Raw genomic sequence first — 21,484 nt, forward strand, 5'->3', positions numbered from 1 at the left:
TCCAATCACAGTGTCTGATCATCTAAGACCACAGTGAAGGCTCTCTGCAGATTGACTGTGACCCCAGCCAGAGGAGGCACAGAACTCCCTGAGGTTTCCCACCCAAATATCTGTCCTTTATGCCAAAAGTTCAATAACTTGATCAAATCCGGTCTTGTTGTGGAAGAGCTATATAATTTTCCTGAAACCTCTTATGCTATTTCAATCCATCTGTCCTATTTGTTTGGTTCTTTTCTTTAGTGACAGCAATTACCTTTATATTGGATGTCCTGTCTTCTGTGTCTCTTTGCTTTCTAATTATTTCAATCAGTATTTGTTGGAATGTCTATAAAGCTGTCAGTGATTCGATTTTCATTCCAGTTTCTGCTATATGTAATTTATTTACATTTCCTTGGATGTATAATCTTCCATTTCATTGCATTATTATCATTTTTTTGTCTGTTTTTTTTTTTAATTTGAATTCTCATTAAGGTGATGTGCAGCATCAAGCAAATGGAAGCAATCTCTCTTATTTTTCCTCTATGATCAGCTGTCAGCATTTACATGCTGTTTCCTTCCTCTTTATTTTCCCATCATGGGATATTTGCGTTAACTACAATGTCATTTCTTTCATCATGCTTGTGGTTAGACACTGCTCTCCAGACATTTGCAAAGCGTGGATGGTTTCTTAATTCTTTTTCTGCAATGTCTAAGAAAACTTTACCCTTCTATCCTAGCTGTAGTGTGAGAGCTGATATTTTATGTTCTATCCACTGTTCTGAAATCTGAAGATGTGCTGGAGCTAAGATGGGGGAGCATACAGTCTATTAGAATAAATCACCCAGACTCTGCTCTCCTTGGAGTGTCCTGGGTCAAGGCATAGCCCAAATTAGAAGCGGCCCTGACTTTTGGGCAAAGAGAGGTTTTTCCCTCTTTTCACCCAGTGCTCCCCAGCAACAATGTCTTCTACTCTTCAATTAAGAGAGTGAAATAACAATGATCCCCACTCAGTTTGCATCTTCCAGATTTGGTGTTATAATACCAGACTGGTGTAAGACTGGTGTAAGAGCTCTCAGAATCTCAGCCATATGATTTCTGTGGGGCAAAAAAGGGGTCAGTTGTATGGTTCCTGTAAGTCTGTTTTAAAGTTTACTGGATTAGGTGATACTCCTTCCTCGTTTGGTTACTTGCTGCTCAATCTTTTTGTTTTAATTTTTTTTTTTTTTTTTAAAGAGAGATAGAGTCTGAGTGGGGTAGGGAGGGGCAGAGAGAGAGAGAGAGAGAATCTTACGCAGGCTCCACACTCAACACAGAGCCCAATGTGTGGCTCGATCCCACAACCCTGAGATCATGACCTGAGCTGAAATCAAGAGTTGGATGATTAACCAACTAAGCCACCCAGGTGCCTCCTTACTTTTTCTTTTTAGACATTTTTTTTAAAACACTTTTTTGCTTAAAGGAAGGAAATTCAGTGATGAAGTTTCAATTGAAAATCATAACCCAGGGTGCCTGGTTGGCTCAGTGGGTTGAAGCCTGTGCCTTTGGCTCTGGTCATTATCCCGGGGTCCTGGGATTGAGCCCCGTACTGGGCTCTCTGCTCAGCGGGGAGCCTGCTTCCTCCTCTCTCTCTCTGCCTGACTCTCTGCCTACTTGTGATCTGTCTGTCAAATGAATAAATAAAAATCTTTATAAAAAAAAAATCTTAACCCAGAAGACCAGGATCATTTGTCTAAGAAGACTCTTGGGTGACATAAAATGGGGACTGCTTTTTAATGCAACTTAAACCTTTTGGGTTAACAGGGTTGTGGAAAAAACAGTAAGCTCAACTGCTGAAATATGTTTGTGTAAGAATATAAATGATGATAAAACTTATAATCTCAGTTCCAGAAATACTTCCTCTAAAAGGAATCACTGTGTTTTTACTTTCCATGAGTTAGTAAAAATTTATTTGAAACTATATGAATTTTTTACATGAAACACGTAAAGTTGTAAAAATCATGTTTTGATCAAGTACAAGCAGAAAAAATGTTACAAACAAATGTGGCCTGTGAGGTGTACCAGTCACATAAAAGCAAGAGGTAACAATATTTCCAGGAACAAGTATGTGTGAAGGAAATAAGTAATTCATTTACTCTCTTATTCACCTGATAAACACTTATTTGAGCACATTCTATGAGCTGAGCTCTGAGCTGAGTGAGCAAACAAGGTCTCTAACCTCTGAGAACATATAGTGGAAAAGGCAAAAAATGAGCAAATGCAACAAGGGGCATACACAGCATTAAAAATGATGCCCACTACTCTAAAGGAAATGAGAACGATGAAAAAGAACAGGGAGAACCTGCCAGAACTGGATGATCAAGGAAGATCTCTTGTGGTACAGTTAACTAGATCTAACAGGCGAGAAGAAAACAGTCCTGTGGTACAACACCAGAAGAGTCTGGACCAAAGGGAGGGGTAAGCACAAAGACCTTTAGAGTAAGGACACACCTAGAGAGTGTTAGGTAAAGCTAGACGGTTGAGGAGGCAGGAGTCTGGGAAGGTGAGTGGAGTCAGATCATGTAGGCCCATTATTAGGTCCAATGGGAAAAGCCAATGCTGGGTTTTAAGAAAGTAGTAAATGATACAAGTCACACTTAAAAAAAAAAATCACCCCAGTTGATATTTTAAAAATGGATTAAAAGGAATGCATGGAGGAGCACCTGAGTGGCTCAGCTGAGTGTCTGCCTTTGGCTCAGATCATAATCCCAGGGTCCTGGGATCAAGCCCCACATCCGGCTCCCTGCTTGGTGGGGAGCCTGCTTCTCCCTCTCCTGTTCCCCCTGCTAGTGTGCTCTCTCTCTCTCTCTAATAAAGTCTTTTTTTTTTTAAAAAGGGGAGATGCGGGACGCCTGGGTGGCTCAGTTGGTTAAACGGCTGCCTTCGGCTCAGGTCATGTTCCCAGCATCCTGGGATTGAGTCCCACATCGGGCTCCTTGCTCAGCAGGGAGCCTGCTTCTCCCTCTGCCTCTGCCTACCACTCTGTCTGCCTGTGCTCATGCTCGCTCCCTCTCTCTCTCTCTCTCTAACAAATAAATAAATAAAATCTTTTAAAAAAAAAATTAAGGGCACCTGGGTGGCTCAGTGGGTTAAGCCGCTGCCTTTGGCTCAGGTCATGATCTCAGGGTCCTGGGATCGAGGCCCGCATCGGGCTCTCTGCTCAGCGGGGAGCCTGCTTCCCTCTCTCTCTCTCTGCCTGCCTCTCTGTCTACTTGTAATCTCTCTCTGTCAAATAAATAAATAAATAATCTTAAAAAAAAAAATTAAAAAGGGGAGATGCATAGAAACACACAGACTGCTAGGAATCTACTGCTGAAGTCTAGGTGAGCAATAATGACAGGCTGGTCGCAGAGGGAAAAGAATGAATATGACATGTATTCGGTGGGCTTGATGAGATTAGCATATGAGGAGGTGAAGGGGAGGATCGAAATCACTCCCAGATTTCTTTTGCTTTGAGAGAAGATGATGCCAAATACAAGGGTAAAAATCACATAAATGGTAGAATACTTGACTCTCATAATATCTTTATGATAGCCGAAGGGACAAGCACTTTCACACCTTTTATTTTACCATACTTCTCAGGGTGGTGGCATGAGAAGTAGTGAAAAGTGGTTAGAGTGAGGACAGATTCTTTTAAAGGTCATGTTAACAAGACTTCCAAGACCTGCTGATATTCTGTAGCAGACAGCCACCGGGGTGGTGATCCTCATGATCTCTGCTTCTGGGTATTCATACCCATGTATAATACCCTCCCCTCAAGTGTGAGCAGGGTCTATGACTTGCTTCTAATCCAAGAGAACATGGCAAAGATGATGAGATGTCATTTTCATGACATCTGTCCTGCCAGGAGACTCAGTCTAGAGAGAGACTCTTCTGGTGACCTAATGAAGCAAGGAGCCACACTAGGGAAGTCAAAGTGATAAGGAAATGTGAGCAGCCTTCAGGAGTTAAGGGCAACCTCTACTTGACAGCCAGCAAGAAGTTGGGGCTCTCAGTCCTACAACTGCAAGAAATGGATTCTGCCAAAAACTCTAGTGAGCTTGGAAGTGGACTCTTCCCCAGTTGAACCTCTAGATGAGAACACAGGCCAGGTGACACCCTGACTGAAGAACACCCAGTTAAGACATGCCCAGACTCCTGACCAACAGAAACTATGAGGTAATAAATATATGCTGTCTTGAGCTGCTAGGTTTGTGGTCATTTGTTATACAGCAAGGGATAGCTAATCTACGCACTGATATGGCGAGTGAAAAAACAAGAAGTCAAGGATGGCTCCAATGTTGGGATTAAGCAAACAGAAGTATGAAATAATCATTAACTGAGATAGGGACATCTGGGGCAAGTACTGGCCTGGAGGAAAGATCAGTTTTGGAAGCACACAGTTTAAGATACCTCTTAGGCAAAAGATTGAGATGTGAAATAAAGAGATGGCAACATGGGTTCAGGTGAAAAGTCTAGGATGCAGACATAAATCTGGGAATCATCAACATAAAGGCCAAGATATTACATGAGATCACCAGAGAGCGAATATAAACTCTCACAGAAGAGGACCAAGAGCTGAGCCTGGGGACACATCATCATTCAGAAGTCAGTGGAACCAGAGGAACCAGATAAAGAGGCTGAGAAAGTAATAAGTAGTTGGAACAAATATCAAGAGAATACAGAAACCTGGGAGCCAACTGAAGAAAGTGTTTAGAAGTGGAGGGAGGGGGGGTGCCTTGGTGGCTCAGTCAATTGAGCTACCACCTCTTGATTTCAGCTCAGGACATGATCTCAGGTTCCTGGGATCAAAGTCCTGCATCAGGCTCTGCACTCAGCGGAGAGTTGGCTTGGGGATTCTCTCCCTCCCCCTACTCCTCCCTCACCACACTTAAGTGTGCACTTGAGTGTGCACTCAAGCATGCGCATGTTCTCTCTCAAATGAATGAATAAATCTTTTAAAAAAAAAGTTAAGGAGGGAGGGACTAGTTATATCAAATGTTGGTATAAGATCAAGTATGATGAGGACTAAGAATTGAAATTTTAAAGTTCAGCTCCTTGGTCACATTAGCCACATTTCAAGCTCAGCGACCACACATGGCTAGTGACATGAAAGTGCCCCACTGGACAGTGCTGATGCACAGAAACAGAAGGCAGGATAAATGAGCACAGATATAAGTAACAGCTAAATATGGTGGTGGGAGTTTGTGGAAGTCCTCTTCAGATAACCACTCCCCTTCAAAATAGAAACAGGAAGCAAGGCCAATAGCTGAGAATGAAAACAGGAGAAAATGTGCTAGAAATTTGAAGAATGAAAAGAAATATGGTGGCTGATCAGGAAAATGAGAACAAGACTGAGACAAAACCAGTGGATTGTGAACCCCTGTGGGAGCCACGGATTGCTGGAGGTCACCCAACTTCTTGCATGTACATGCATGTCTTCTGCCAAATTTGGGCAATTCTCAGCCATTATTTCTTCAAATACTTTTTCAGACACTCTCTCTTGCTCCTCTCCTTCCAGGACTCCTCCAGTGACAGAAATGTTAAAATTTTTTGTTATGGTCCCCAGATCTCTGAAGTTCTGTTCATTTTTTTAAGCATTCTATTTTATCTCTGGATTGAGATTGAAGAATTTATATTTTATTATTCTATCTTCAAGTTCACTGACTCTTTCTTCTGTCCTCTCCCATTCTGCTGTCGACCCTAACCAGTGACATATTTGTTTTGGTTACTGTATTTTTCAGTTCTAAAATTTCCATCTGATTCTTCCTTACATCTATTTCTTTAATGAGGCTCCATTATTCATTTCAAGTAGGTCTATAATTGCACACTGAGGCATTTTTATAATGGCTGCTTTAAAATCTTGTCAGATAATTCTAATATCTATGTCATCTTGCTGTCAGCATCTCAACTGCCTTTTTTTCACTCAAGTTGAGATTTTCCCAGCTCCTCACATGAGAAAAGATCTTCAATTGAAATCTGAACATTTTGGGTATCATGGCATGAGACTGGATTTAATTTAAATCTACCGTTAGAGCAGGCCTCCTCCAACACCCCAGTAGGGAAGGGGGAAGGCCAACTCATTCCAGCTGTTACTGCCAGATGGGGTAGAATCCAGGCTCCCTATAGGGGCTCCACTGATATCACAGGGGTGGGGGAGGCCTCATTCCTGCCTGGTAGAGAAGAAAGTCCCAGCTCCCTAACTGGCTTTCAGAGATTAAGACTGTAGGCAAATAACATGCAAAAACCAAAACCCAAAGGCTAAACATTAACTAGGTTACATTAACACTAGATTGCTGAGAAAGTCCCAGCTCCCTAATCGGACTTTTCTAACACTGGCAGCTGGAGAGTGGCTGGAGCACCTCACCAGATCCTGGCAAAAATGAAAATCTATACTATACTGGGACTTTGCTGACAGCAATGAGGGCAAGGCCACAGTTCTTTCTGTAGTGTTTGGCTATAGTAGAGCAGTTATTTGTGTCTAAGTTTTCTGTCTTGCTAAGCTGCCCCTTTCCTAGTCCTTTGGCTAGAGAGAACAGGTGGGCTTGTTCTTGGGGCTTTTTTGGCTTGTGCCTACTGGTATTTCCAGATTGCTGCTTTTTCCAACCACAAATCTGAGATACACGAGACAAAAAGACCTGGAATTTGCCTTTAACTCTTTCCCTGGGTCCCGAGGTCTCTAGCCAGAATGCCTTCTTTCTACCTTTCGTTTTCTCATGTTTGCATTACATATAATCCAGGATTTTTAACTGTACTTACCATAAAGAATAGGGGAAAGTGACCTTCATTTCTTTGTGACTTATAATAATTTCCTTTTTCATATTCTATTACTAAAGGAGAATCAGGGCACCTGGGTGGCTTAATCTGTTAAATATCTGACTCTTGGTTTCAGCTCAGGTCATGATCCTGGGGTCGTGAGGTTGAGCCCCATATCAGGCTCCGCACTCAGTAGGGAGTCTGCTTCTCTCCCTCTCCCTTTGCCCCTCGCCCTGCTCATGTGTTTGTGTGCACCCATGCTCTCCCTCTAAAATAAAGAAATAAATCTTTAAAAAAAATAAAGGAGTATCTTATTTACCTTGTGTTTCTCCTGGGTTTGTCTTCAATTCTGAAATCATTTTAAAATTCTTTATCCATTCGTCTGCTGAAGACATCTTGGCTCTTTCCACAGTTTGGCGACTATGGCCATTGCTGCTATGAACATTGGGGTACAGATGGCCCTTCTTTTCACTACATCTGTATCTTTGGGGTAAATACCCAGTAGTGCAATTGCAGGGTCATAGGGTAGCTCTATTTTTAATTTCTTAAGGAATCTCCACACTGTTTTCCAAAGTGGCTGCACCAACTTGCATTCCCACCAACAGTGTAAGAGGGTTCCCCTTTCTCCACATCCTCTCTAACACTTGTTGTTTACTGTCTTCTTAATTTTGGCCATTCTAACTGGTGTAAGGTAGTATCTCAATATGGTTTTGATTTGAATCTCCCTGATGGCTAATGATGATGAACATTTTTTCATGCGTCTGTTAGCCATTTGTATGTCTTCTTTGGTGAAGTGTCTGTTCATATCTTCTGCCCATTTTTTTGACATGATTATCTGTTTTTTGAGTGTTGAGTTTGAGGAGTTGTTTATAGAGGATATGTCCATATATACAATGGAATATTATACCTCCATCAGAAAGGACGAATACCCAACTTTTATATTGACATGGACAGGACTGGAGGAGATTATGCTGAGTGAAATAAGTCAAACTGAGAGAGTCAATTATCATATGGTTTCAATTACTTGTGGAGCTTAAGGAATAACATGGAGGACATTAGGAGAAGGAAAGGAAAAGTGAATTGGGGGAAATCAGAGAGGAAGACGAATCGTGAGAGATTGTGGACTCTTGAGAAACAAACTGAGGGTTTCGGAGGGGTGGGGGTGGGGGGTTAGGTAAGCCTGGTGGAGGGTATTAAGGAGGGCACGTATTGCATGGAGCACTGGGTGTGGTGCATAAACAATGAATCTTGGAACACTGAAAAAATAAAATTAAATTTAAAAAAATTCTTTCCTAACTTCTACCATCTCATTTCTGGATTTTTCTACTTCTGATTCTATTGTTCTTTCGTGTCTTGCATCATTTTCTTCCTGTATTTTAGCTTGTTTGGGAACAGTAAGTTCTCACTTTCATCAGTTTTGTGAGTGTATTTTTCTACTATGCTTTCATGTACAATGGCGGGTTATTCTACCAGGTAGTCTCTTTTTTCTATGTTACTCTAACTTTTAATTTTCTATGTCATTAAAACTTGATACTTTTCTGTTGCTCAATTTTAAGTAAAACTACTTTTTCCTGAACTTCTACAGGAGAGACCTAGGTTAGGACCATCTTCCTAATTTCTCAGCTCTCTAGTTTACTCTTCTATTGTCAATGGTGTGGTGTTCAAAAGACAGCAGCTTACTTGTTGAGATATCTGGCTCTGTCCCTCCCTGACTGTTACCTAGACACTCTTAATTTTTCCTCTATGGTCCCTATCCTCTTCAATTTGAATTTTATTCCCAGCAGTTTCTCCTTGGTGTGGAAATTTCTCTCATAAAGAGACTGGCTAGTTCATTTGGGGAGCTAAAAAGGCACAAACTGCTCTAGCCTCTTCAGACCCTACTACAGATCCCTTGTGATTACCCCCTACCAAAATGTACAAATCTTTCCAGTTCCAACTACCGTTCTCAAAAGCAGCTTCTTCTAGGTATACTGGAGCCTATCAGTTGGCCACCTGCTCTCCTTTGCTTACTCCTGCTCAGATTCTAATTCCACAAAGGCTTTGTAGTTGTCAATAGTTAGCCCCCCTCATCTGTGCAGACACCTTCTGACCAAGTTTTGTTTTGTTACCCATGTGTTTTTTTTCATTTTGCTATGCTAGTTATCTATATGCTTTAATGACTACTTGAGAGATTCAGAAACTATGCCTTTACTGCCATAGATCCAGAATCCCTTACAGAATAGATTCTGGTTTTTTACAATCTTCATTAATAAAAAATGCCTAGAAAAAATTTCCAGGGCACAAAATTGGCATGAGTACGTGTTCATAAATTTCTCCCTAAAATCAATCTTCATAACTAATTTCATAACTCCACTGTGATAACATATATTCTCCTTTCAAGATGAGCAACATAGGACCAGCAAACAGACCTTGAACTCTAGGTCGAGTGTTAGACCATGCCATAATTTTCTCTAGCAAACTATAAATTCAAACCATCTGACCTACAAAAATGCTAATTAAATTTATAGGTAAAGTAACCCCCAATTTAATATAGAGCCTAAAGTAAAATATAAGAGATGGTACCTAGAAAAGATTAATTATTGCTTATTATAACAATGCATTCCTTGTGGCTCCCAACTTCAAAAACTAAGACCATGTCAAAAAAATTCTGGAACAGTACTACTAAAATACTAACAGGGAGTTTCCTCTGGTAATGGAATCACTGACGACTTCATTTATCTCCAAATTTTCAAAATGGGAAACTAGTAAGCTTCTTACAAAAATGTTTAAAACAACTTACGCTAGAACCATGTTGTAATCTGAGTGGTTGAACATATATCCTCCAACAACCCACATTATATTTCCATTGACCACAGCTTTGTGAGAGGCCCTGGGGAGCTTTAGGTTAGAATATTCCTCTCGAGTCCAAAATGACTGGTTAGCTGGCACAGGAATCGAACATCCGGGACCTAATAAAACAGAATAAATTAGCTTCACAAAATGCAGCTTTAAAATTACTGCATTTCAAGTTTTAATCATATAAGTTAACAACTATCTAAAGAATACTTAGTCGTTCCTTTAGCATTGAAATGTCAGACAAAGCCCTTTAACTCATTCTTTCGATTCACTCAAAGCTGGTAACCAAGGGTCATCTCCAGTATAACTCAAAATCGTGTACTTTCTCATGATGACTTGACCACAGTCAGGTTAGGATTTTTTAGTAATGAAATACTTGCTTCAGCAGCTCGCAGAGGAAAGAGTAGACGAAGAAATTATTGATTCAAATGAAAAACTTTAGGGTTAAAAGGTAAAGAAAGACTAGTCCTGGGAATAATAATACAACCCATCCAATTCCTGGAAAATCAAGAACCTCCATTCTTGGGGGCTGTGCCTCCTGCTACCTTTCCACAGATAGGTACTCAAACACTTCAATTCCTTAACTCATTGATTTCGGCCCAAGCACATAAATGAGAGCATTTAAGCAAACACATTTCCTTTCAAAATAAAAGTACTCTGAAGAAAAGATGCCTGTATAAAGAAAAACACTAAATCAGTAACAGGTGTTATCACACAAACCCTAAAGAATTTGCTAACGCTTCTCTGATAACCTCTCTATCTGCAGGTAATTCCACTTGCTGTTTTAGAATGATATTGTATAATCAACCCCAATTTTTTCTGAATTTATTGAAAGTATCTGAGAGACACTATCACTGGCAGTTCTTGTCCCACCTCCTAGGCTTGGTTCTCTGCTGTATTTTCTTGAGGTTGAGACCAAGTCCTCCAATTTTCATGAATGAATTGCAAAGAATGTTGAAACCCCTCCAGAATTCTAAAGAGACTACAACCACACATCTATGAAATTGAAAGATTTGTAAGAATCTGAATAACAAGATGCAAAGACTTCAATGCTCCCTGATACCTCATTAACGTAAGTGGTATATGTGCAAGGAATGAAGTCAATGTACAATTTACTCAACTAGGAAGATGCTGTAAAAGGGAAGAAAAAAACAAGAGAAAAGCAGCTCCTACCCTGCCACTCGGGGAAGCAGGAGCATCCTCTGACATCGCTTGAATTGCAAACGCCTCGATAAGGAAAACCACAGTCATGGACACAGTGAGGAATATCACATGCTTCCCCTTTCCAGTTTTCTGAACATTCACATTGGACAGTGTTGCTGCTATTACTGCTCTTACATTCTCCTCGGCCTGAGCAGTTGTTCGGACACATGTCAAAACTATAAAAACAGTGGGGGAGAATGAAATCAACACAAAGCAACACTTCAGTTAATTTAGCAGAATTTTTACCTACACAAGGTTTAAGACTCTCACAGGCTCTCCAGTTCATCCACAAGCATAATGGCGGCACTTACCAGTTGGCCTAAGTAGGGTCAGTCAACACTGCATAGCTAGGGCAGGTAATGAAATCAAATCCAACCCTGCTGGATTCTCACAGGGCAAGACAAGTTAAAAAACTTAAAGGGAGAAGAAATTCTTGCAAAATGTGTAGGCTTAGCTTCTCAAAGGTGGGATGACTATGCTGTTCTTGGTGGCCCCCCTAGTGATGGGCATTAGAAAACTGTCAAATATGGGGCATCTGGGTGGCTCAGTGGTTTAAAGCCTCTGCCTTCAGCTCAGGTCATGATCCCAGGGTCCTGGAATATGGAGTCCAGCATCAGGCTCCCTGCTCAGTGGGGAGTCTGCTTCTCCCTCGCCCTCTGCCTCTCCCCCTGCTCATGCTTGCTCTGTCTCAGTCTCTCTCTCAAATAAGTAAAATCTAATAATAATAAAAAAAAGGAAACTGTCAAATACAAGCTTCCAAGTTTGGAGGAAGAGGATAAAACAAAGTGCTAACAATATATTACCCATCCTCATGGTGTGTATACCTCTGGACAGTTTCTAAAAGTTCAGAAAGTTAAAGATTATTGCCCAGAGTGGTATATTTAAAATTCCTCAATAAGTCATCTACTCATATCATATGGAAGAAAAGGGAGAACCAGTTTAATTCAACAGTTTAACTATAATGCATCTCATAATAACACAACTTAACATAACTTATTGAGGGGCGCCTGGGTGGCTCAGTGGGTTAGAGCCTCTGTCTTCAGCCCAGATCATGATCCCAGGGTCCTGGGATCAAGCCTGGCATTAGGCTCTCTGCTTAGCAGGGAACCTGCTTCCTGTCTCCCCCCCTCCCGCTTGCTTCTCTGCCTACTTGTGATCTCTGTCTGTCAAATAAATAAAATCTTAAAAAAAAAAAAAAAGGTAACTATATTGAGGAGCACCGGGTAATTTAGTCGGTTAAGCATCTGCCTTTGGCTCAGGTCATGATCCTGGAGTCCTGCAATCCAGCCCCACATCAGGCTCCCTGCGCAGTGGGGAGTCCACTTCTTTCTCTCCCTCTGTCTGCTGCTCCCCTCCCCCTACGCTCATGCTCTCTCCCTCTCTCAAATAATAATATTTAAAAAGAAAGATAACTGTATTAACAACACTCTAAGAAGACATAATTCAGATTTCAAAGGGGAAAGCAATAACGGAACTATCAGGATACTTTTAAGAATGTAGATTTCTTCTAAGACCTACAAAGAAAACTAAAAAGAAATTTTGTAGCAAAGCTTGATTAAAAACTCAGGAATCAGTTATTAAAAACAAGCTAATTAATGTTTATACGTGTACCCAAATATCAGTTTATGACATATTTATAATATATTCTATAATTCTATAAATATTTATAAACAATATTTTTATAATCTATGTAATTACAATGTAAGAAATATGTATATCTACTTCTCAAGACCCAGTAAGCAGAATAAGTACATAAAGTATTTGGTTAAAAAAGCTGAATGAATGATCTCCCTGATATGAGGGAGAGGAGATGCAACATGGGGGGTTGAGGGGGTAGGAGAAGAGTAAATGAAACAAGATGGGATTGGGAGGGAGACAAACCATAAGTGACTCTTAATCTCACAAAACAAACTGAGTGTTGATGGGGGGAGGGGGTTAGGAGAGGGGGGTGGGGTTATGGATATTGGGGAGGGTATGTACTATGGTGAGGAGTGTAGTAGTAGTAGTAGTAGTAGTAGTATGCTGTGAAGTGTGTAAACCTGGCGATTCGCAGACCTGTACCCCTGGGGATAAAAATATATGTTTATAAAGCTGTAAAAAAAAAAAAAAAAGAAAAAAGAAAGGATGAATACCCAAGTTTTGTAGCAACATGGATGGTACTGGAAGAGATTATGCTGAGTGAAATAAGTCAAGCAGAGAGAGTCAATTATCATATGGTTTCACTTATTTGTGGAGCATAACAAATAGCATGGAGGACAAGGGGAGATGGAGAGGAGAAGGGAGTTGAGGGAAATTGGAAGGGGAGGTGAACCATGAGAGACTATGGACTCTGAAAAACGATCTGAGAATTTTGAAGGGGTGGGGGGTGGGAGGTTGGGGACACCAGGTGGTGGGTATTGTAGAGGGCACGGATTGCATGGAGCACTGGGTGTGGTGCAAAAATAATGAATACTGTTATGCTGAAAAAATAAAAAAATTAAAAAAAAAAAAAAAAAAAGCTGAATGAGGGGCGCCTGGGTGGTTCAGTGGGTTAAAGCCTCTGCCTTCGGCTCAGGTCATGATCCCGGGGTCCTGGGATCGAGCCCCGCATCGGGCTCTCTGCTCAGCAGGGAGCCCACTTCTCCCCCCACCCCCCGCCTGCCTCTCTGCCTACTTGTGATCTCTGTCCGTCAAATAAAGGAATAAAATCTTAAAAAAAAAAAAAAAAAGCTGAATGACATTCTTATCAGCCTCTAGAAAGTGGTGTCTACCATCTCTATGATAATATAAACACAGAAGTAAAGCTTCAATTTCATCTTTTTAAGAAAAAGACCTATGTAAGACAATGGTTTATAAAAACTAAACTTTAAATCTCAGATTGGATTTGTTATGGTAAAATGGCTACAATAATCATACTTTGTTTTTATAAAAGGTCTAGGATAAAACTGTAGTAAAGCATTGCCATGATGTGCTCCCCCTTATGCCTCACACCAAAAATATGTCAAATTATAATTTCCTACTGACACACTTATTAACCGTATACCAGGGAATGGCAAACAACCAAAACTTCATGTTACTGAAAAGAAAAGAGGAGGGAGTAACCCTTAGCACCTACTAAACTAAGGGAGGGCAAATATCACAACTTCCCCTGTGCCTCAACTTCTCCACTCCAGTGCCCTCAGGCATACGTGGACTTCATGTGCCAAAAATTAATTATGAGCACTCGTTACAGTTACATAAAATCTCAAAACACAAAAATCATTTTTGAATCTCAGAAAAATGAAAGTGGCAGGTAATACATCGAAACATCTGTGCGTATGTCTAAATTGGAGTAATGAGAAAATTAGTCTAATTATTTGTGCTTAAAATGTGACTCGGAAATAAGATGAAATGCCAATTTGTGTGAAAATAAAATATAACTATTTTTCTCTTCTTTGAGAAGAAAATTAGGCAACACCAAAGTAGCTGTGGGTACTAGTCTCAAGGGTCCCCCAGTTGAGGCAGGTCCAAAGGTAGGATTCCGTGCAACCTGAGGACACCTAGAAAATGAGTAACAATGTTTTATGTGTGTCCTTCTGGGCATTCTTCTGGGAGTAAAGAACATTGTTTAATTTGGCTTTTCAAAGGGTCTAGAAGCCCCAGAATGGTTTAGGGCTCCTTTTTAAAGAAGAGAGATCTTGGAACCAAGAAGCTAGTAAAATTTAGGATAACCTTAACATTCCTTCACTTAATAAATAAATACTAATTCTGGTCTCCAGGAGAGATCAAGGCTTCCCCTACACCAATCAAGGTAAGAAAAACATGCATTTCTTGTTAATGACCACAGAGCTAACAGAGCTCTCCAGTGATGGGGCAAAGGGCTTCTGGTGTCAAGGGATATTTGAACTGCCTTCTCTCTAGGGATGCTCCCTCCCGGGAGTTTCTCTTCTTCCCCAAGGCTGCTACTATGAGGAGACTTGGAAGAGCAAAGACTGTCCTAAGAACCTGTAGGGAACTTGGAATGGGGCCTGGATGGATGGCTAGAGCAATGCTCCTCAGAGTGTGGACCATGGACAGGGGAGGCAGCATCACCCAGGAGCTTATCAGAAATCTGAATTCTCAGGCTCCAGCTCTGTTGAACTCTGGTCTCTGGAGAAGGGCCAGGGATGCGTGTCTTAACAAGCCCCTCCAGGAGATCCCTGTGCATGTGAAGTTCGGAAAGTACCAGCCTAAGCCTTTACCCTTCCCTTCAGAGCTGAACTTCTTCCCAGAGTGTCCCACTCTCAATGCTGTGACTCTCTAACCTTCCATTCTGAACTGTGCCTCTCCTAGGCCCCTGACTCCACCCTCCCCAGCTAGGGTCACCTAGGGCCCCCCTCTGCTTACTCAACCTCATAGCTGTCAGTTCCCTCCTTAAAACTTTCTTTTCTGAGCTTCTGTAATGATACAGCCCACAGGCATTCCTCTACCCCTTAGCTGCCTCTACTGCCTTTCTCCTCACTGTGCACGCGCCCCATAAGCCAGTTACTATCCATGTGCCAGTGATTCCCAGATGACAACCCCTGGCTCTTCTGGGCCCTGGATCTGAATATCAATGTCCTGCTTAGACATCTCACATGTACCCAACCAGACTCATCAGTCTTTCCTCTCAACCCAGCCTTTATGCCTGCCTGGCTCATGAAAAATCAGCTTGCTAGTACTGTGATACACTGGCCAGCCTGCCAAGTCACAAACCTTGGGCACCTGAAAAGCTAAATGAGTGTACCAAGCAAGACAGAGATCGGTCTAAAGAGGCCTGAAAGAATCCGGAGACCCTGAGAAAACAGGCAGATAAAGAATCCAGCATAAAGGTTATACATGGAGCTTCCTGCCGCTGCCAGGAGTTAGCAAACTAATTCTGTAAAAAAAACACATAGTAGGGGAGCCTGGGTGGCTCAGTAGGTTAAAGCCTCTGCCTTCGGCTCAGGTCATGATCCCAGAGTCCTAGGATCAAGCCCCGCATCTGGCTCTCTGCTCGGCAGGGAGCCTGCTTCCCGTCCTCTCTCTCTGCCTCTGCCTACTTGTGATCTCTGTCAAATAAATGAATAAAAATTTTTTTTTTAAAGTTAAAAAAAGGGACGCCTGGGTGGCTCAGTTGGTTAAGCAGCTGCCTTCGGCTCAGATCATGATCCCAGCGTCCTGGGATCGAGTCCCACATCGGGCTCCTTGCTCATCAGGGAGCCTGCTTCTCCCTCTGCCTCTGCCTGCCATTCTGTCTGCCTATGCTTGCTCTCTCTCCCTCTCTCTCTCTGACAAATAAATAAAATAAAATCTTAAAAAAAAAAAAAAAAAAGTTAAAAAAAAAAACACATAGTATCTTGGGCTCCGTGTGCCACAGACGCGATTACAGAGCCCTTGCTTAAGGAGCTTTATGGGTTTAACTACTTAGGAAAACAAACATTTCTTAAGAGTAAAATAAGAAAAGACAAAAGTTAGCCTCTCTCCTATCATGACAAATTCCCAAAGCTGTCTAGGTCTGTTTGTCTACATTTCCTCTGTAATCTCAGCTAAGTTCTCATCAGTGGGCCAACAACTGAGTACATGAGAATGACTAATATCTATTAAATGCACTTAGCAAGAAGCCCCAGTGTTTTCATCCATCAGCAGAAAAATGCCCCTTTTCCAGAAGATGCTCAAAGGCAAGACCTGGGTTGAAACTGTGGTCCCAGATCTTTGACAATGTATTTCACAATTTCCCACCAGATTCCTCCATTATAGAATGAGTGAAAAACACACTGCTGTACTTCGCTGAGTTTTTAAAAGAACTTTAGACAAGAAAATCCACGCATACCGCTTAGAGCAATGTCTGGCACACCATCAGCCCTCGATACGTGTTAGTCGTTATTACTGTTAAATACAGTGTCTGAATAAAATCACAACGATTAGACTTAAATATCTTACTTGTAAGTGATATTAAATCCAGTCAAATTATAAGCAGCATCACTAAAAAAATGCAGCAGGGCATAACCTGATGTGGTAACAACCTCAGGGACAGTCTCATTGCCATCTCTCTCAGGGACGATGAGGCCACTGAAACGAAAACACATTTCTTACAAAGGGAAGCATGGTCACCAGGCACATCACATGGCAGCACACAAATTCAAACCTGGAATTCATCCTTAGAATTTTTTAAAAAACACTTTGAGGAAGAGGGGCAAATTCTTGTGATAAACACATACTGCCACCTGATCAGTCTGGATCCAGTTCTGAATCCTCTGAGGAACAGATCTGAATCTTTTGCCAGGCCCTCCTTTATCCTGGGTTATATTTCTAATGAGATTTGCAATCAATGGCCCTATTCTTTTTTTTTTTTATATAAAACTATTTCTAATTCCTCTTCAAAAAACTGAGTAAACCTTCAAAATCACAGTAACAAACTTTATGAGTTGATGAATGTCAAATACAAACTACTGAAAAGTATGAAAAATAAAATTATAAATAAACTTGATAAACACCCACAATCTTTTTTTTAATATTTGTATTGCTTTGTCAGAATCACAATCTTAACACTATTATCATTCTGATGTACTTTCTTTGCCTAATCAATACCATATAACATCTTATATTCTATTTTATAAGTAATACATCATAAGCAATTCCCCTCTCATTCAGAGTCCAACACCCAAGATATTTGCTGGGTGTCTAGAGAGCATTAAAAATTATCAAGTCAAAGGGTCTAAAGGATGGCCTTAAACCTCTTGATCCATAAAACCAACTTGCTTTCCAGAAGCAATATGTCAACTTGAAATCTCATCAATATGAGAATGCAAAGGTCCAGCCTACCTCACTTGCCAATAGGAAGGATTACCAGTCCTATATTAGCTTTGGTAATTTAATAAATAAAAAGTAATTGTTTTATATTGTGGTTTTGAGTTTCTTTTATACTCCTGAAGTTAATCATTTATTGTATGTTTACCTGCCTTCTGCATTTCTTCATATGTGCACATCTTCTGCCTGATTATCAATGCACTATCACCACCACGACGTTCAGTGAAAACCTGAATCCTTACCAGGTCCTATGCAATCTGCTCCACACACACAGCCCCATCCAATGAACAAACATCTCATCTATTACTCTCTTCCCTTCACTCACTCAACCCCAGCCACACTAGTCTCCTTGCTTTCCTATAGCACACACCACATAAACTCCCATCAGGCCCTATGACAGTCTTCGACAGTCATTCACTGTGACCTAGCAATTCTAAGTTCTTTGTAGAACTAATACTTGTTCATGTACACAAAGACAAATATACAACAGTCCTCACTGTAGCACTATTCAGAATGGCAAAAGCTTGAAAATCACCTAGGGGCACCTGGCTGGCTCAGCTGATAGGGCATGTGACTCTTGATCTAGGAGTCATGAGTTAAGCTCCACGTTGAGCATAGTGATTACTTAATAAAAAAGGAGGGGGGGGCGTATGGGTGGCTCAGTCGTTAAGTGTCTGCCTTCAGCTCAGGTCATGATCCCAGGGTCCTGGGACTGAGCCCCGGATTGGGCTCCCTACTCAGCGGGAAGCCTGTTTCTCCCTCTCCCACTCTCCCTGCTTGTGTTCCCTCTCTCGCTGTGTCTCTCTGTGTCAAATAAATACATAAAATCTTAAAAAAAAAAAAAAAAAAAAAGAGGAGGAGGATAAAGAGGAAGAAGACAACCACCTAAATACGAGTCTGCAGGGAGTCAGATGACGAATCATTCCATATCTGTAAGCCTGCAGAACTAACAAGGAGCTCGTCAAGGCATTCCAGTAAGTAGGGGAAAAGATAAGCTGCAAAACAATGGGCCTAGCGTATGTGTACATTTACACATATTTAGATAAGTGCATATAAAAATAATGGACTGGAAGAATATAGAAGCAGGAAATGAGGAGGGGATGGGATTTTCATTCAGTAAGATTTTAAATATAAAGACAGAATTCTAGGAACTTGAGAACTCCAGAGGTGCTCCGAGTTTACAAAACAGGGAAGCATTTTGCACCATGTAGTCAGCTAACCAACATTTACTGATGCTGCAGGTGAGCCACGTTCTAGGCACCAGGAACACAGCAGTGAAGAACTCCCTGCCTCCATGGAATTCACATCAGGGAAATGACGAATGAGCCTAGATATACCCCCACCCCCGCCCTGACACACAGATGTGTGTATGTAACACCAGGCAGAGATAAATGCTAAGAATAAAACAGTGAAAGAACAAAAGGTGCTACTTTAGAAAGGGGCAGCTAGAGAAGGTCTCTCGGGAAAGGTGACCTTTGGTTAGAGACCTACATGAAGGTTTCAACTGTGATCATGCTTTCATCAATTTCAGGTACCAAAACCCCTTGAAATGCTGAGCAGGGACGTACCTGTTAGAGGGCCACCTCAAAACAGGTATGTTGGAAGTAATCTTCCCAGAAGAAATACTGCCCCAGGAATGACTGGGGGCTTCAGTCACATGCAGAAGACCCACACTCTTCTCCTAGCATGAGCTTCAGGACCAGAGATGGGAACACCAATCCTCAATCCACATGCCTAGGCATGTCACAGACATCTGGCAACCTCAGTGTCCTCAAAAGTGCACAGGCGGAAATCCTGCCTGCCTCGCAGCGATGTAACAAGGAGCAAACTATTACAGCACGTAAGTCCTGAAACACCACCTCACACTAGCAGGTGCTCAGTAAGCGATGGCTCATGGTGTTCATTACTCATATGGTGGGGACATTTAAGTGTGCGGGACAGAACAGTAGGCTGGGCGGAAGGAGGAAGGGCAGAGTCACACGGCAGGGGTGGAGGGCTGCGTGCACCAGATGAACGTGATGCTGGAGAAAGGGGGTCAGCTTCCTCACTGTCAGAGAGACTCAGGCACTGGCTTCTTTTCACTTTGAAAACCTGACATTGTGACAGCTTTGGAATGTGCCACTTTCTCCCAGTGAAAATAAAACAACCCGTTTATGACAAAAATAAACTTCTACAGGGTAAATAAATACAAACACAGCCTCAGCCCAGCACACAAGGCAATGGGAAGTGCGTGGGTGAGAAAGCGATGCTGCAGGCGTGCCATTCAACTGTCACCACGAGCCGCCTCCCACCTCCCTCCCCTTCTCCTACCCCCAGGTAGATAAATACACTCACCCAAGGCTTAGGGGGCAGCCACGTGTTCAGTTTGAGCCAATCAAGAACTGCCTACCCTGGGGTTCTGTATAATCTTTTATTTTAAACCACTGTTTAGAACAATTTTTGAAAACCACCGTTCAAAGATATTTTCTTAATTCAGTAGAATGGTGCCAGGCAGACATGGGTTCTCTGAACACACCTGGGGCACACCCTGCCTTCCACCAACTATACCAGTCGAGTTTCCTGGCAATCCTAGATTTGACATACCTGTCTCCTTGCAAGATGAGATGCCCCCCCGGGGGCAGGGAGATGGGGAAGGGAAGCCAGATTCTTCAAGTTCAAGCTCAGAGTCTGGCGACGGGGCTAGGGTTAAGGTTAGGTCCTGGTGGAAAGATCCACGAACCTGCGAGGTACCTGCCTTTGATGGCTTCTCTGTGTGCCGTGGTCTGACCACAGCGTCAGCTGGGTCAGCAGAGTGCCGGACAACTGACGGATTCCTGTTCTCATGAAGCTCTTCTAATAGCTCTCTGTCACAGTCTCAACAATTGCCCTATCAATAGATGCCTCCCCCCACCAGAAAAAACCAACTCTCCAAGGAATAATGTTCTGATGAAGAAAGTTCTCAGAAAGGAAATCTCTTCTCCCCGCTCCATCACCACTCCCCACTCTGCGACAGCTCCTAGCAGAGGGGCCGTTCACAGAGGTGCTCCGTTGACACATCTCTGGAAGTCGGTGTCCCACAAACAGAATGTGGTAGAGCTGGAAGAATCCTGCCGCCCCCGCGGCTCTCAGATCTGTCTGCTAATGGAACCTGGTCTGATACGCAAATTTTATTCAGAACTTCAATATGTCAAAGATAAAGGCCATCATCCAGTTCAGAATCAAATGGAACTCTGGAGTTCAGAGAAAGCACAGTAGAGCACTGGAACCTGAGGCAGCAGAAACTGAGAACTAGAGCACGTTGAGTTGCTCCGAGTTGACAGACTTGGGCAGAAATGAGATCCACAGTCCCCACCTTCAGAATCCCACGGGTTCTCATTAGCTGGGCCTTGTGCCCACAGGCTCCCACCACTCGGCCTCCTCCTCTGCCTACAGGTCACCATGGGGTTGATTCTTCCCCCCAAAGCTCTCCTGACCCAACAGCCCTCCTGAGCCCCCATCTTGTGCCAGTGCCCTCATGGCTTCAACAGTGGTTTTCAAGGTGTTCTGCACGTCACTGCTTCTAGGGGTTTCGGGTTTCAGGCAAATTTCAATTTTCGAACACATATTTGTTCACTGTCATTTCAGAAACTTCAAACTAAATATGTTATTAGTTTAAATTTTAAAATAATCCATGTGTTAATTTATATTATTAGTTAATGAGCTTTTATAGAGAACCATAAAAACCTTCCAGTTATTTGTACATATACTTTGGCTTCTATCAGAAGTCACTGACCCGAAAAATTACATCCTCCTGCTTGCTTTGTTGCTGCTGTTGCTTCACGTGTGTGCTCATCAGCTATACAGTCCAGGGGAGCCACAAGGCAATGCACCTGCTTGGCTGAAGTTCCCACAAGGGCCACTGGCAAGCTGAGTCAGAGTGCCCGGCACATAATAGGGACTCCATGAATTCTGA

General features: G+C 42.1%; 1 protein-coding gene across 3 annotated transcripts in view; it reads right to left on the bottom strand.

Annotated features, from left to right (window-relative positions):
- The window catches only part of ATRN (attractin), a 155,171-nt gene that overhangs the window by 92,570 nt on the left and 41,117 nt on the right, over positions 1 to 21,484 (bottom strand). For all 3 annotated transcript variants that reach the window (XM_047744160.1, XM_047744162.1, XM_047744161.1), the window contains exons 4-6: positions 16,687 to 16,815; positions 10,759 to 10,964; positions 9,530 to 9,698 (exon numbers count right to left, since the gene is read on the bottom strand). In XM_047744160.1, the coding sequence (XP_047600116.1) occupies positions 9,530 to 9,698; positions 10,759 to 10,964; positions 16,687 to 16,815 (504 nt within the window). The remainder of the gene's footprint in view (positions 1 to 9,529; positions 9,699 to 10,758; positions 10,965 to 16,686; positions 16,816 to 21,484) is intronic.

Source organism: Lutra lutra, chromosome 9, assembly GCF_902655055.1.
Source record: "Lutra lutra chromosome 9, mLutLut1.2, whole genome shotgun sequence".
Lineage (NCBI taxonomy): Eukaryota > Metazoa > Chordata > Mammalia > Carnivora > Mustelidae > Lutra > Lutra lutra.